Below are 15,264 nucleotides of genomic sequence, written 5' to 3'. Positions count from 1 at the left end.
AAATAGACAAGCTAATGTACACAATACACTCCAGTGTTTGCAAACATGCCCACCGACTTTGATAGTGATTCTGAACAGACATCTCTTGGTATCTGTGGAGCTGTTGTCCTCTGTTGAAACAGAAGTTTCTCTCTGCGTGTGTGTGTGTGTGTGTGTGTGTGTGTGTGTGAGCACCAAAGCTCCTATGTCCATAATTAAATGTTGTATTTAGCTATTCTGTGGAGGCAATTAATGGTTGCAACTCATTTCACTAGATGCAATGATGAAAAGATTTTTTGAGGACCAGTCACTTCTTTGGAGTTTGAAATATTGCATATTGATCCTTGGTCAACAGATGTGAACTGTGGAGTTTGGAAATCACATTTGGAGCATAAGTTCCTCTTTTGCGTGTTTGTGTGTTAAGTTAAGATTTAATTATGGAATTTACATATTTATTTATATTATAATGTTTTGATTATGTTGTGGTTCAGTAAAACTTCCAGGTTGGCTTATAACAGAGCAATAAAACACACATGCACAAAAAGCTACTAATAAATTTAAAAAATGAATTGAATTGACCAGACAGTAAGGCATTGAATCGATATTGTTATGCGGGCCCTGATTCTTCAAGTGGCGAGAGGTTCCAGGGCCCCAGTGCTAACCTGTGTTTTGTTTCCTTGGGAAGGAGATCACTGGAGGTTTATGGGTGTTTTGTAATATTTATGTTTATTTACAAATATGCAGGTTGAGCATAGGCGGAGGTGCAGCATTAAACACTCCCACCCAAAATTCATCCCTGCCGCATCAGCTCTTTTTAGAAACATGGACAACATCCACAACATGCTTCAGAAAGGGCTGGACCTACCATGAGACAGAGTGAGGCAAATGTATCAAGCAGCGGCTGGGCTGGGGGGGTGGGGGCAGCAAGTTGTTGGAGACAGAGCTCTGTACGCCCATGAAGCCTGGCCTGCATGCCTAAGCTCACATGCTGCCCTCAGGTGTGGTGGAGGCTGCTGTCCTATCACCAGTGCTGAAGTAAGATTCAACTGTGAGTCCTGTCCACTTTGGTATGTGGGAGGCGCCATCTTGTCATATCCCACTTGGTGTAGATCTGGCCTCTGTCTTTTGCCTGCCCGTTACTCATTTGAAGGAAAAGATTCCTTGGTTGGTACAGGGCAGGGGAATCCAGACGGACCATCTTCTGCTATTCATAAGGCAAGCCATCATTTGTGATCAGACTACTTTCCAAAACACACGAAATATGCCAGGGTAGATATGGCTTAGCTAGTCTGACCATTTTAGCAACCTCCCTTTACAATCACAGAATCACAAGCTTGGAAGGGGGCCCAAGAGGTCATCCAGTTCAGCTCCCAATCCTATAACACTATAATAAGCTCTAGAAAACCTATGGGATTCCCCACCTTTTCCTGATTCTCCAAGCACCTATGAGCTTCAGCTGGGTAGGTAAATGCACAATGTGATAACAGCATGAGATGGACAAGTTTGCCTAAAACAGTGGTGGGAAACCTATGGCCTTTCAGATCTTGTGGGAATGCAGTTCCCATTACCTAAGCCAACATGGCCAGTGGTGAGGGATGCTGGGAGTTGTAGTACAGGAACACCTGTATGGCCACAACTTTCCTATCCCTGGCCTAAATGTTATGTGGGAGAGCAGGAAGAATGCAATCAGGGCTTCTGCAGCTTGCATAGCTGCATAGAAGAGGGAATTCCAGCACATCTAACTTGCATGACAAGCTACTTCTGCTTGAAATCATCTCTTCTTCGCAACTATTCAAGGGGCTGGAAGAACCCGGCCTCCCTCCCCACACTTCCCCCCCTGCCTTTCGACGCCCTGGTTGCTGCACCAGAGTGCATGCAAGTGTCATTCTAGCCTGTAAAGAGGTGAATTGGAACATGTCAGTTTTAATCAGGATGTTGTTGCTCTCATTGTAAAATATCAACCAGGTGGAAAAAAGTATTTTGCAAGGCCCAGAAAAAAACTGCACCACCCTTCTGCTGGCACTCAGCTAGGTGCCCTGTGATGTACCCAGCCCTTACCAAAAATGTCAGGCCCTTTTAGGTATATATGCATCCCGTGACCTTTTCTTTCCAGCACCCCCCCCCCAAAACAGTCAGCTCATGCTTTCTGCGAATACATCCTGCTTGCTCAGGCTTTAGTCAGGATCCGGACCCATGGCACCTTTACGTGAAGTGGCCAAAGACCTTGTGCTCTTGGTAATTGTGATGGAGTACATTTGCAGTGAACCTGTGACACCACACACAGCTGGTGGAGGGCAGGTCAGAGGGTTAAGACTCAGGTTAGGCTTAGGGTTGGGGAAACACGGATCCCTGGGTAGGATCCAGGGCCTCTGTAGAGCCTAGCTGGGCCAGAGAGACTGAGTGGGTGACCTGGATCGCTTGCCCGGACCCTCCCATGCCACTGAGACTTCCCTCCAGCCACTTAAAGTCATTTGGTTAGCCATCCTGGTGGTCCACTCAGTCTACCTGGCTGGGCTGGGCACTGCAGAGGCCCTGGTTCATGGCTGAGGAGTCATGCTCCCCCAATCTTAACCCTAACTTTCATGTGCAACCGAGACTTCCCTCCAGCCATGTGGAGGCACTAGGCAAGCTGTCCTGGTGGCTCATTCAGCCGGTGTGGCCCAACTAAGCTCTACTGAAGCCTGAGTTTCTGCATGGGGAGCCGTACCACCCTAACCCTAACCCTAACCTGAGGCTTATCCTTAAACCTCATGAGTCACCAAGACTTTCTTCCAGCCACTCAAAGTCAGTATGCTAGCCATCCTGGTGGCCCACTCAGTCTGTCTGGCCCAGTTAGGCTCTACAGAGGCCCCAGTTCCTTCTCAGGGAGCTGTGCCTCCCCATCCCAAACCTGAGGTTCAACCCTGTTAGAAAAATTGTGGATTACAACCCAATTAGATCCAAATAAAACAACATCCAGATGCCACCTTTGAAAAAGATTTATTTCCACCTTCAGGTACCTAGGTTTTCCATGCGCACGGAGTCCCCCTTCCCCGGCAAACAAATCGGTAGAAGAAGGCCCAGAATGGAAGTTAACCTTTGATTTTATACAGAAAGAAAACATCACATACATATAATTGGCTGTCAGCTCTTGTCACCCCCCTCCACGTCACTTTGACATGCTCAGATGAGAGAACTAAGGTATGCACTCCCCACATCACTACTGCAAGATTTTTAGCCGATTTAACTTTCCCCGCTTCAGCCTCCTTTGCTCAATGAGCGCCTAGTATTCCTTCCCAAATTCCAGCCAGACCGTGGGAAAGAAGAAGCTGCTTGTCCCCAGAAATGGCACTCAACTTTCAGGTACTTTCTTCCCTTCAATTCCTCAACTCAAAGATTTATACTCATACTTTTATCTGGTCAATTTCTCCTCTCTCCCCCGCCCCTTCAATTCTCGCAATACACGGTTTGCTTATCTCTTCTGTTTATGAGGTGTTAACCACAAAGGTACACAGCGTTCTTCTATTTGCTTTGTCTGTACGATACGGTACTGAGACAGGGCAAATGGGCTATGGAAGAGATTTATCTCTTTATGCATATATCTGGGTGCTTGCTGGCTTAGCCGACGGTCGGGATCTTTATTCTACACACATGTAAGTGGACTTACTCTAAACCACCTTTCCCGTTCTGGGAGCAATGACTTGCTCCGCTATCTAAGCTACAAAAGGACAGGGGGGAAAGAAGGGGAGGGGGGAAATGGACAAAAGAGATCATTGGAAATTAACCAAGTTTACATAACAACCCTAACCATCCCATGCTACTGGGACGTCTCCCAAGTCACTCAGAGTCATTTGGCAAGCCATCCTGGTGGTCCACTCAGTCTATCTGGTTGGGCTAGGCACTGCAGAGGCCCTGGTTCATGGCTGAGGAGCCATGCTTCCTGAACCCTAACCCTAACTCTCATGTACAACTGAGACTTCCCTCCAGCCATGTGAAAGCAGTAGGCAAGTCATCCTGTTGACTTGCCTCCCCAACCCTAACCTCCCTTTGAGGCATAACCCTAACCCTCCTGTAGGATTGGATTATGAACTCTTAAGCATAGAGATTAAACAACAACAACGGCCCAGTAGATTTTTCCTCACAGATAGCCTTGGAGGTAATTTGTTACTTAATTGTTAATTTATGAATTAATTGCTCAGTTCTCAGTGACCCTGTTCAGACAACACACTAAGCCACGGTGGTTAAGCATTTTGAGCTAAACGTTATGGCTTAGTGTGTTGTGTGAACCATTCCTAACCTTGGTGGCTATATAACCATGGTTCAAATACACTCACTAACCCTTTGCTGCAAAAGACTTAGCGTCCTATCCATGGCATAGTGTGTTGTCTGAACAGGGTCACTGAGAACTGAGCAATTAATTCATAAATTAACAATTAAGTAACAAATTACCCCCAAGACTGTCTGTGAGGAAAAATCTACTGGGCCGTTGTTGTTGTTTTAATCTCTATGCTTAAGAGTTCATAATCCAATCCTACAGGAGGGTTAGGGTTATGCCTCAAAGGGTGGTTAGTGTTGGGATTCATAGCTAGCCTATTTGTAGGCAAAGGAGAAAAATACGTAAGTGAATGATCTGAGGGGCCATAGGATATTTCAGATTCCCTGATCCAAGGTCGGAGACAGTGCTCTGACCTCGGAGGAGGGAATTGGACTTCTGAACCCCCTCCTATACAGGTTAACAGGGCAAGGATAGTATGCATGTGTTTCCGCTACGATTTTCTTAAAATGTAAACTGACATTTTGCAGTAACAATAAAGGACCATACCTTACAACACACACACACAAACAAAACCCAAACTGGAAGCTGGTAAAACATTGCTAACAAGAAGAATCTATAGCAGCGGATGTCCCTGAAGTCAGGAAAGCAGTGGAAATAATGTTTGTTGTTTGTATATTGATTATGGAGGCAGCCAGCAATTTGATACTGAGTGTGATAACAAAAGACAGGCTATGAACTTTAGGTTGCCACTTAATTTTGCCTGGTTGAGGCTTATAACCCATTTGTTATAAGAACAATTGGAAAAGGAAGAAATCTTTGTTTCTCTGCCCTTCTTTGCACATGCAGTAGGACACACCCAACCCTGAATTTATAACCACAAAGTAGCAAAACCTTGAACACAAGTAGGGGAAGGACAACAAAATGTCTTGTGGCATTGACCATGATTCAACTGTGTCAAGAACTCATGTGGTATATATATATATATATATATATATATATATATATATATGATGGCTATATGTTGTGATACAAAAAAACCTAAGGATTATCTTGTTTAACCCCCTCTTTACAGCAGAGGTGGGATTTGACAGATAATAGTGTAGCAGAAATGGAGGAGTGAATCACATTTATGGGATTCCTCGGGGGCGAAACTTCAAGAATGTTCCACCCGTGAGATTTTTATATTATTTATTTTATTATTGTATTTACAGCCTGCCTTTTTTCCTCCAAGGAACCCAAGGCAGCGTACATAATCCTCCTCCTCTCCATTTTATCCTCACAACAATCACCCTGTGAGGTGGGTTGGGCTGAGAGTGTGTGCCCCAAAGTCACCTAGTGCATTTCCATGGCTGAGTGGGGACTAGAACCCAGATCTCCTGACTCCCAGTCCAACACTTTAGCCACTACACCACAGATGACCTCATTCCCTCCCTTTCTGCCTTACTGCTGAGACATACATGTACTGCCCCACCTCACTTGCAAGTGGTCAATGCCTGTATGGGCAGGAGGTACTTCAGAAGTGCATCAAACAGCTGTTAGATAGGGCACTGGCATTAGGTGGCCTGGCCACAAGAGAGAGAGAGAGAGAGAGAGAGAGATCAGCAGAAAAGTTCACATTGCCCCATTGGATGAAAAATCATGCCACCCATAAAGGGAATGAAACTTCAGAACGCAACCTGCATACACCTGTCTGAGTATTAAGATCTGCCAAGAAGGCCCTCTTCCACATCCTACTGTTGTGGAAGAATACGGTACAGTATGTCGAGACACAAAAGATGGCCTTTTCAGCTGTGGCACAGAGGCCTGGCTGGCAGTGACGCTGGCTTCATTTCAGTGCCAAGTTAAGACCAGGCTGTTTGGGGGTTTTACTGACCATAGCATCGCTCTGTTACCTTTTCTGAATTTATTCTGGATTGTGGTTTTTGTTGTGGTGGTTTTATGATTTCATGTCAAATTGTTGTTATTATCTGCATTCTGCCCGGAGATCTTTTGATACATAATGGGTTAGAAATATTTAAATACATAAATAAATTTGAATACTGCTAAACATCCTTTCACTTTGTCCCTCTTGCTGCCCCCTCACCATCTTTTTAATATGAATCCTTAGTATTTGTATTTACATAGTGCTTTTAAGTGTTCAAAGCACTTCACATCTGTTATTTCCAGTGAACCTTTACCACAACCTTATTTATTTTATTTATTTTATTTATTACATTTTTATACCGCCCAATAGCCGAAGCTCTCTGGGTGGTTCACAAAAATTAAAACCATCATAAAACAACCAACAAGTTAAAAATACAAATACAAAATACAATATAAAAAGCTTTACTTATACAGTAAAGTTGCAGTAGGTGCACAGAGGCTGAAAGGTAATGGTCACATAAGGCCGAGTGATGAGTTCATGGTTCCAGCAAGATTTGACCCATGGACTTCTTGGCTGACAGCTTGCACACTTAACCCCTGCCCTATACCAACTCTCCAGTGCTACAGACAATCCTGCCTGTGGTAGCCACAGCTGTTGTAATGATGTTGACAAAGGTGATATTGAATTAGAACCATCTAGTACCAAATATATCAGAACATTCTAGAATAAACATCCTATATTAAACCCAAAGAAATGAGGCTTAACAGTGACTTTAACAATAGCAATTATCTCTCTACATAGAGGCCTGTCAGGCAGGCAGAATTGCACCCCACTAATGCTATATATCACCCTGTGCCCCAGTAAAGAACAAACACAAATAGTCTGAGCTAAGTTCATTTAATAAAAAATAATCGCAGGAGAAGGACCCCAAACATTTCCTTTCTTAGTATTCCCTTGCTTTTTACCTCTTTTCTTTCTCTGTCCTACATATTCTAAAGGTAGAGATGAGGAGACATGAAATAAATGTTTTGTTTTGCTTTATGGTGGGGTTGTCTATACAATGCTGCTTTGCAGCTGCTTCCCTCCAAAACCCCGCAGCAATGCTAAATCTAGATGGCAGGAGGGAGTACGGGCTACCTGGCAGCCATCCCGCTCGTCAAGCCTGCCCCTTGCCCAAGTTCCTGGGCTTACCTTGCACTGGGACCAAAGCCACCCTGAACCAAAGCCACCACTGACAGATGGGAGAAACAATGCAGTAGCATTGGAACAAATGGAAAAGTCGCAGTAAAAGGGCACTGTGAGAAAGCACAGTTTTGAAGGTAAACCCCCAATGTGGCTGCAAGTTAGCAGCTGTGTCATATAAACAACGCAGCGCCACTGCGCAGCCACTGTATAGACAGCAAAGGTGGGGCTGTGGGGGGCAGAGATGATACCATTCAGTAATACTGAGTGGAAGTGAAGGTGTGGTGACAAAGAAACCTAAATTTTGAGGGGAGTGGACAATTTCAATCTCTCTCTTTATCCTAGTTTTTAAATCACTTTTAATCTCTCTCTTTATCCTAGTTGTTAAATCATAAGCCCTTCAGAAACAGGGCTTATGTTTTTGGCGTAATGCAGTTGCTACCCACTCTCAGCCCATGAAATAGAGTGGGCTATAAACAGCCCTGTGTAAAACATCTCACAAAACACAAATACAGTTACACAAAGAAGCCCTTTGCTCCTTATCTCTGCTGTGGGGCATATGAGAGAAGTCGTTTATTACCAACATTAGTAGCTTATCTGTGGCTATATAGATAGGAGCTTATTAATTAAAAGAGGTTTAGAGAAGAATGCAGGAAGCTCTTCATAGTCACTTTATTATTGTATGCATTGTTTTATCGCCTGTACATCCTCTTCTTCCTTTGGCAAGTTTATTGGGAAACACTTTATTAGCAAGATCCCGGAGCCTTTTAAGGGCAAGCACCAAGAGAGTAAACAAGCAGAGGAAAGCAAAGTGTAAGCCACATGACGCTCGTTTGCTCCGTGCCCTCAATGGATCCTTTTGCTTCAGCCAGCTAGTTTCAACTAAGCAGGGATGCCTGTGGTTCCTCCAGAATAAGCCTACTATTATAGCAGAGATGGCCTAGTGCCACAAACCTTGAAGCTAATTATGAGTTTGCAATAGGGACGATCATTCAACACGCATTTCGCTTGACTCAGCGTTAGAACACGTAGGATACCTGAAGTGTGGCAGAGCAAGTGCATGGTCCTGCTCCCAGGTGCTGGAGGCAGACCTGTGACCTTCCCAATTCAAAGGTTGCTCACTCAACCCACTTTAATGCTGCTTGTATCCCTCACAGTAGCACTGTCCTCCTTCCCCAGTGTGGCAGGAACGTGCACAATCAGGGTTAACTTAAATCTGAACTCCAAGCCGCATGGTTGGAAGGCTTCCCAGCCAACTCACCAAGACAGCGAAGAGTTACGTGAGGCAAATTGACAAAACAGGATGGACCTCTTACGGAAAAAAGAATCTAAGGAGACTCTGTTCACTTCTATTTCTGCAGAAGGTAATCCTGCAAAAAGCGTTTGCCCTCCTGTGAAAAAATCCCCGGTAAGTATTTGGATTTTTACTTCTTTTAATTCCCCTGGAAAATTCTTAAGAGCTTGCCATTCTTTCCCTCCCTGCCGTGTTTTGTCCTCACACAAACACCGTTCCTTGCCTAAGGTTGCTATTTGAGTTAAAAGTTCAGATGGAAATGCTAACCTGATTAATCTGCTTGAATGGCAGCTCAAACTGGGCCGTGGGGAGGGGGGGATTGAACCAATGATTTCTTTGGGAATTGCCACTGCACGTCCTGGTTATTTTTGCTTGGAAAATGCATTCCAAGAATTTTCTCTTTTGAAGGAAGGAAGAGCAGTAAAAGTAGAGCGGGAGGTGATGAGCCCACTTTGCTCAGTGTATTTCAAAAGCAGACACAACTCCCAAATTCAACTACGCAGCATATGGATTAGTGCTACTATCACGGTTTTGCATTTTTCAGAACTTCATGGTTAAAAAATATTATTCGGGTTTTTATTCTCAGTGCTATGTTTGTGCCTACCCCCTATCCATCACCAGTACTGTGATAGCATGCCCCCATATCTAGAATGGATGTTAGTTTACAGGCTGCTGCCAGAGGCACTTTCAGTGGTGGAATCACTATTCCCAAATTTAAAAAGAAAGAAAAGAAATTAACAGAGATGTGCAGTTAATTCAAAGAGGGAAGTACATAACTTTCAAATAAAATAAAATAGATAAGTACATGTGTAATAGGCAGGGCACTGGTATAAGGGGAGAAGAGCAGACAACTTTTCTGGTATCCCTCATACATTCTGGGAAGTAATCTTGTGTTTTGGGCTCACATACTCTGGGTTTTTTGCGTGTGTGCATGCACACTCACACTCACACACTATTCAAACACTAAGACATGCATGAATGCTGGACCAGACAGGTGCACCAAATGGGTTGGGTGGGAAGGTGCAATGGTCAGGATGGAAAGATGTGACTTTTCTCCACCACCACATGTAGGGAGAAGATCAGGAAGACAACCACATCATCTCTTCAGGAACTCGGGGGGGGGGGTAACTATTCCAGATCAATAATCAAAGATAATGTAAAGACACATAATTAAGTATTCTGGGTTATTAGAAGTTTTTCTCAGTTATTAGAATAGGGCCTTCTGGGACTGTGTTCCATTTGCAAGCGCAGATGTGGAACCTGGGCTAGAGGACAGGAGGTGGTGGAAGGGGACTTCAAAGGGGGAAAGTAATGGAGTGGGGAAAGGTTAAGCATCTGTCTCCTGCTTCTTTCCTGGAAATCTTGCCCTCCCAGCTTTTCTTTGCAGAAGAAATAGTGACTGGGCTGTGCAGCATGGGAGTCAAAACGTGCGGTTCCATCCTTGGTTAGGAGTAATTGATTCAGGTTTTCAGTTCCATTCTCATTTATGATTTTCACTTCTATTCTCCATCCTCTACATTCTACCATGATCCAAATACATGTGTTTTCTGGAATGTATATGAACATAAAACACACACACACACCTGCTACCACTGGCTTTCATGCTTGTCGCTCTGTTAAGACAAACAGTGCATGTAGCAATGCTAGGCAGATGCCTAATCAGTGGTGCAGCGGATCACAGGGATGCAGCATCCACATTTCTTTATTAGCAGGGACACAACACTGGCACTGTTTCATTAGCCAGAATCTTAATATCATCTGTCACACCTACGGTGACTCAGATTTCCCTGTTCCCTCTGAATTTAGCTTCAATCCTCACAGTAGCTGGATGGTATTGAATTCTCCCAGCAGCAATATAGGGCATGTCTAGACCTGCCAATATCCCGGGAATCATCTCGGGATTGTCCCTGTGCATCCACATGACATACAGGGGATCCCAGGAGCAGGGAGGGATGATCCCCCCTTTCCCTAGGATATTGGCATACCCTTTAATTGCAGTTTTTCCCCAAGACTGCAGAACATGTGGCCGGCTGTCGCGGTTTCGTCCTGGCTCCTCGCGAGTAACCGCAAGGAGCTGGGAACCAGGCATGGGATGTGGAGCTCCTCAGGAGCTCTGTGCCCATCAGGGGTGGGGTGGGTGGGATTTTTTTTTAAAAAAACCCAACAACGTCCATTTGCACAGGAGCGCTCTTGCTCTCATTTGCGATTAAAACCCACAAAATGGTGGGCGTGACATCACACACCACGTGTAGACAGAGGGGGAGGATCCCACAATCACCATATAGTGAGATCCTCCCCCTCCCACCCACAACCCCGTGCAGTGTAGACATGCCCCTAGTGTAACCTGTTGTAATGCAAAGTATTTTGCAGTGGCTTGTTCTTGAATGGGCAATTAAGACCCATTGGCTTTACAAAAGATTTGTTGATGGCAGAGATAAAAACTGCTAGACCTGGTTTGTTGATATGGAGCCACACAGCTGCCTGCATTTTTGGACTCTCCTTGAGGGCGTGGCTATGCAGACTGTCATGATGAGCACCCGCACTTCAAAATGCACTATTATAGCACTGTGCATAATCGTTTGCTGAATAATGGGGAATGTTGGAATGAGCCCAAGCAGAATACAAAATGGGATTATTGCTGTGGAAGAAGCTTGGTGTGAACTAATCCTTATAATAGGTTTTTAACAGTGTGATAGCACGGACCTGTTAAAAGAGCACTCCTAATAAGAGAACGTAAACACCCTTCAAAGAATGGGGGGAGTGGGATTGCAGCAGCAGGCTCCAGCCCTCACCAATGACTATTCATTTAAACATGTGTAGGGGAGTAGAGATGGAGGAGAAATATATTCAGTTTGCATTTAATGTGAATGTACTTAATTCGCATTTCCTGAACCACAAATTAAAACTAAGTTCTACTTTGATATTTGCACTTATCTGGTATTGCGATGCAATTTTCCAACCAAAAATGGATACGTTAGAGAAAGTAAGCACAAAATCCACATATTAGTTTTAAAAATATACAAAAATACATTATATTAGGCAAAATGGAGTGAAAAAAGCATATATTAGGCAAAATTGCATACAAAGATGTGTATATTAAGAAATGTGCATGTTTGCCATTTTTTTTAAAAAAATCTGACATGAAAATGTGAGGGATTTTTAAAAATTGCAAACTGATGCAAAAATGGGAGAAAACAAATGTAGGGTTGGAAGTGTAACTGAAGTTGATAGATTTGTCCATCCCTAGTAGCTATGTGTAAAATTGTACACATTGAAGGGTTTCTCTCTGTGTGAAGCAGCTCTTTCAGGGTTCTGGACCTTATGGAGAAAGCCCTCCACGTATAAAAGTTGTACATACTACCAGCGAAGCGTGTTCATAGAATCATAGAATAGTAGAGTTGGAAGGGGCCTATAAGGTCATCAAGTCCAACCTCCAGCTCAATGCAGGAATCCACCTTAAAGCATCCCTGACATCTATTCATGTGAATGCCAACCATGTTTCTCCATGAGTATGTTCCTGTCAAGGACCATTAGAGCATGAACTGAGGAAATGCAAATCTAATTACAGTATTCAAATTTGTGGTGTGTAATTGCAGTCTTCGAATTTGTAGATTTTGGACTTCAATTCACTTAAACAGCTGTTTGCTATGAGGCCTGTGTTAGCAGCACAGGGTGTATTGGGGGTGGGGGGTGGGCTGCTTCGCTATGAAATGGGTTTATGTTTCCCTGTAGGTTATGCTGCCCCTTTATGTCCTGGGATAACACTACAAAATGATGCAACAGCATTCTGGGGGAAATGCCAGCTAGCATAGTTTCCTTGTTGTACAGTGAAGCCTCACAAAGTTGAGGACAAAGGAAAGGCTTGGCTCTGGATGCAATATTAGTGTCACTAGGTGTTTGGGCATGTAGTAATCCTTTTGCGTTTGATGTCTGAAAGCCAGAGTCCTGTTTAAATTATTATGTTCTTTTTCCTTTTATTTTTTTCTGGGAGCAAAGTTTTTCCCTGCAAATTACTAGATAGATGGAGTACACATATGCCGTTTGTTCCCCCCCCCTTTTCTTGATTAGAATTGATTACTCAGTGAAATAAAAGGAGCTTTCTAGAAAACTACTGGTGTTCACTCTGATTGAGTCATCTATTCTGATGCACACATAAAGCTTTTTTGCCGCAACAGTTGCCCCTTGCACAAGCTGTCCCTTTACCAAGTAGCCATGTATCTCCTCATGAAAGAAATTCTCAGCTCTTCCTTCACACATTACCCAGGACACCACTCACTGTTTCAGCACTTCTACATGAAAGCGACCCACAATTATGTCTTCTAGAGCTGGAAAATATATAGAGAGGAAAGAATATATTCAAGCCTATTCACCTCCACTTGACATTCACTCACTCTGTTGATCGTCAATCTTTGAGACAACCCATTATTTATTGTAAGCTTTTTGTTTCCCTTGAATCCCTTCCCCAGGGACACCTGTCCCTTCTGTTTTGAAATATAGGTATGTATGTTTGGTTCTGGGATTCTGGCTTCTGTGCGCATCATTATGTCAATGGTACATATGATCCAAGGACAGGTTGTTATGTGACACTGCCTCTTTCTGGTTTGCTTCTTTAGAAACTATGTGGTACCAATTACCCTCTCAGCATCGCCTTCATTGTGGTGAATGAATTTTGCGAACGCTTCTCCTACTATGGCATGAAAGGTGTGTATTGTATCTTTCACCATTTCTCCTCAGCTTTTCTGAGGAAAATTCAGCTCCCTATCTAATTTGTTTTGCCTTTAGGCCAACAAAGGCCAGGGGGGAAATTACTGCTAAGAGTAAGAATCATTTGGAGAGGTTCCTTGCCTGATTCCTTGGATCCAGGTCTTGAATGGCCTTCTCATATCTCAGCTGTCCCTGATACACGTTTTTGCTAACATGTTAGACTGAAGGGTTGTAAACATGGCACCCAAGTTCCATTGCGGTCAGCGATAGAAGCAGCAGTGGGACATTGTTAGAAAGGAGTGAAGGCTATGATCTATGGGGCATAGTCATGCACAGCACATTTCATTAGGATGTGCATCCAGAGGTTTTTCCCCCCAAAGGTGAACCATTTATTGAATACTCAGTCATAAAAGACATCATTTTTATTCATTTATTTATTAAACACTGTAGACACTGATGCCCTACTCCATGTTCAGCTTGCCTGACCACGGGAGGGCCGTTGCAGGTGAGGGGGAGAGATGAGATGCTTCTCAAGCCCCAGCATTGGTGAGACTTTATGGTGATATTGGCCAGAGGAGGGGCTTATGAGGCAATATTAACCTTTGGGGACCCTCCTCCTGGTCCCTTGAAGTGCAGCTCCTGGCAACGAGGCTCCCAGCAAAGCAACTGCTGTGCCTGGATCCCCCTCTGGATCCCCATTCAGTGCTCCCCTCAATTCAGTGCTTATTGCTTGAGACATTAGGGTGTGCCTGGGCACACCCAGCGCACCCCTAGCGCACACATATGCTATGGAAAAATATTTGGAGAACAAGGGAGAGAAATCAAGAGAGGGAAACAAACTGTCTGTTGCCCTAAATTGCCAGATTTTCCCCAGTTGAAGACTGTATTGCTTTAATAATGACATCATAGCCAAAAGTTCAGAAAGAGTGATTTGCTCGTCGCTACACTTTCAAGTCAATGACAGATGAATCTCTTTAATTTCTTCCTATTATGCTGCTGCTAAAAGCACAATGCTTCTATCAGGGAAAATCTGTGACCTTCCAAAAGTCAATGACCCTGTTCAGATGACACACTAAACCATGGAGTTTAAGGATTTTGATCTAAACGTTATGGCTTAGCATGTTGTGTGAACCATTCCTAACCATAGTGGCTACATAAACACAGTTTAAACATGATGATTAACCATTTGCTGCAAAAGGGTTAGCAGCCTAACTATGGCTTAACGGATTGTCTGAGCAGGCCCATTGTCACCAACTGAGCCTCCCATACTATTTATTAAACCAATTCTCTTCTTTTTGTTGTATTTTCCCTCAGCTGTTCTGACTTTGTACTTTCTGTTCTTCCTGCACTGGGATGAGGCTACATCTACGTCTGTGTACCATGCCTTCTCAAGTTTGTGTTACTTCACACCTGTCATTGGAGCTTTCATTGCTGACTCTTGGCTGGGAAAATATAAGTAAGGATGAATTCATTACTTCAAGGATAAGAATGTTGGCTCCCTCCACACAATTAAATAAAGAAAAAAAATAGAGCTTTTCTAGTTAATGAATGAGTACTATTAAAAAAAACTTTTGACATATGTTCTCATAAGTTGTTGCCTTAGTTTGCAATAGATTTTTAATGTGACATCTCATGAACTTGCTATGTGTTAATATCATGCAATGAGGTTTTTCTATGCACTTTGATCAGTCTGCTTACAATGGTATTTCTACAGTATTTTACAGTCTGCATGCCATGCAATATTTGAAAATACGTGGAAATGGAGACGCCTCTTTTGTGTTAAGAGGGGTGGGGAAAGGCCTGGTAGCATGGTAACAAGCGAGCCAAATAATTTTTGCAAGATTCAGTTCAAGTTATACATTTCCCTCAGCAACCCACCACACCACTGTATATTTTGGTGCCATGAATTTGTATGTATGTGAAATCATGGCATCCCCATTAATTTTGAAATAATATGCTTAATTGTGGCCCCAATCCAAGAGTGTA

The 15,264-nt window shown here is 43.5% G+C and overlaps 1 protein-coding gene across 1 annotated transcript in view; it reads left to right on the top strand.

Annotated features, from left to right (window-relative positions):
* Positions 1–8,454: 8,454 nt before the first annotated feature.
* The window catches only part of SLC15A2 (solute carrier family 15 member 2), an 84,125-nt gene continuing 77,315 nt past the window's right edge, over positions 8,455–15,264 (top strand). The window contains exons 1-3 of the mRNA XM_063118656.1: positions 8,455–8,688; positions 13,188–13,275; positions 14,593–14,734. Of these exons, the coding sequence (XP_062974726.1) occupies positions 8,584–8,688; positions 13,188–13,275; positions 14,593–14,734 (335 nt within the window). The 5' untranslated portion in view covers positions 8,455–8,583. The remainder of the gene's footprint in view (positions 8,689–13,187; positions 13,276–14,592; positions 14,735–15,264) is intronic.

This window comes from Elgaria multicarinata, chromosome 2 (genome assembly GCF_023053635.1).
Source record: "Elgaria multicarinata webbii isolate HBS135686 ecotype San Diego chromosome 2, rElgMul1.1.pri, whole genome shotgun sequence".
Taxonomy (NCBI): Eukaryota; Metazoa; Chordata; class Lepidosauria; order Squamata; family Anguidae; genus Elgaria; species Elgaria multicarinata.
Note: the sequence above shows the minus strand (reverse complement) of the source record. Positions and strands in the feature narration are given on the sequence as shown.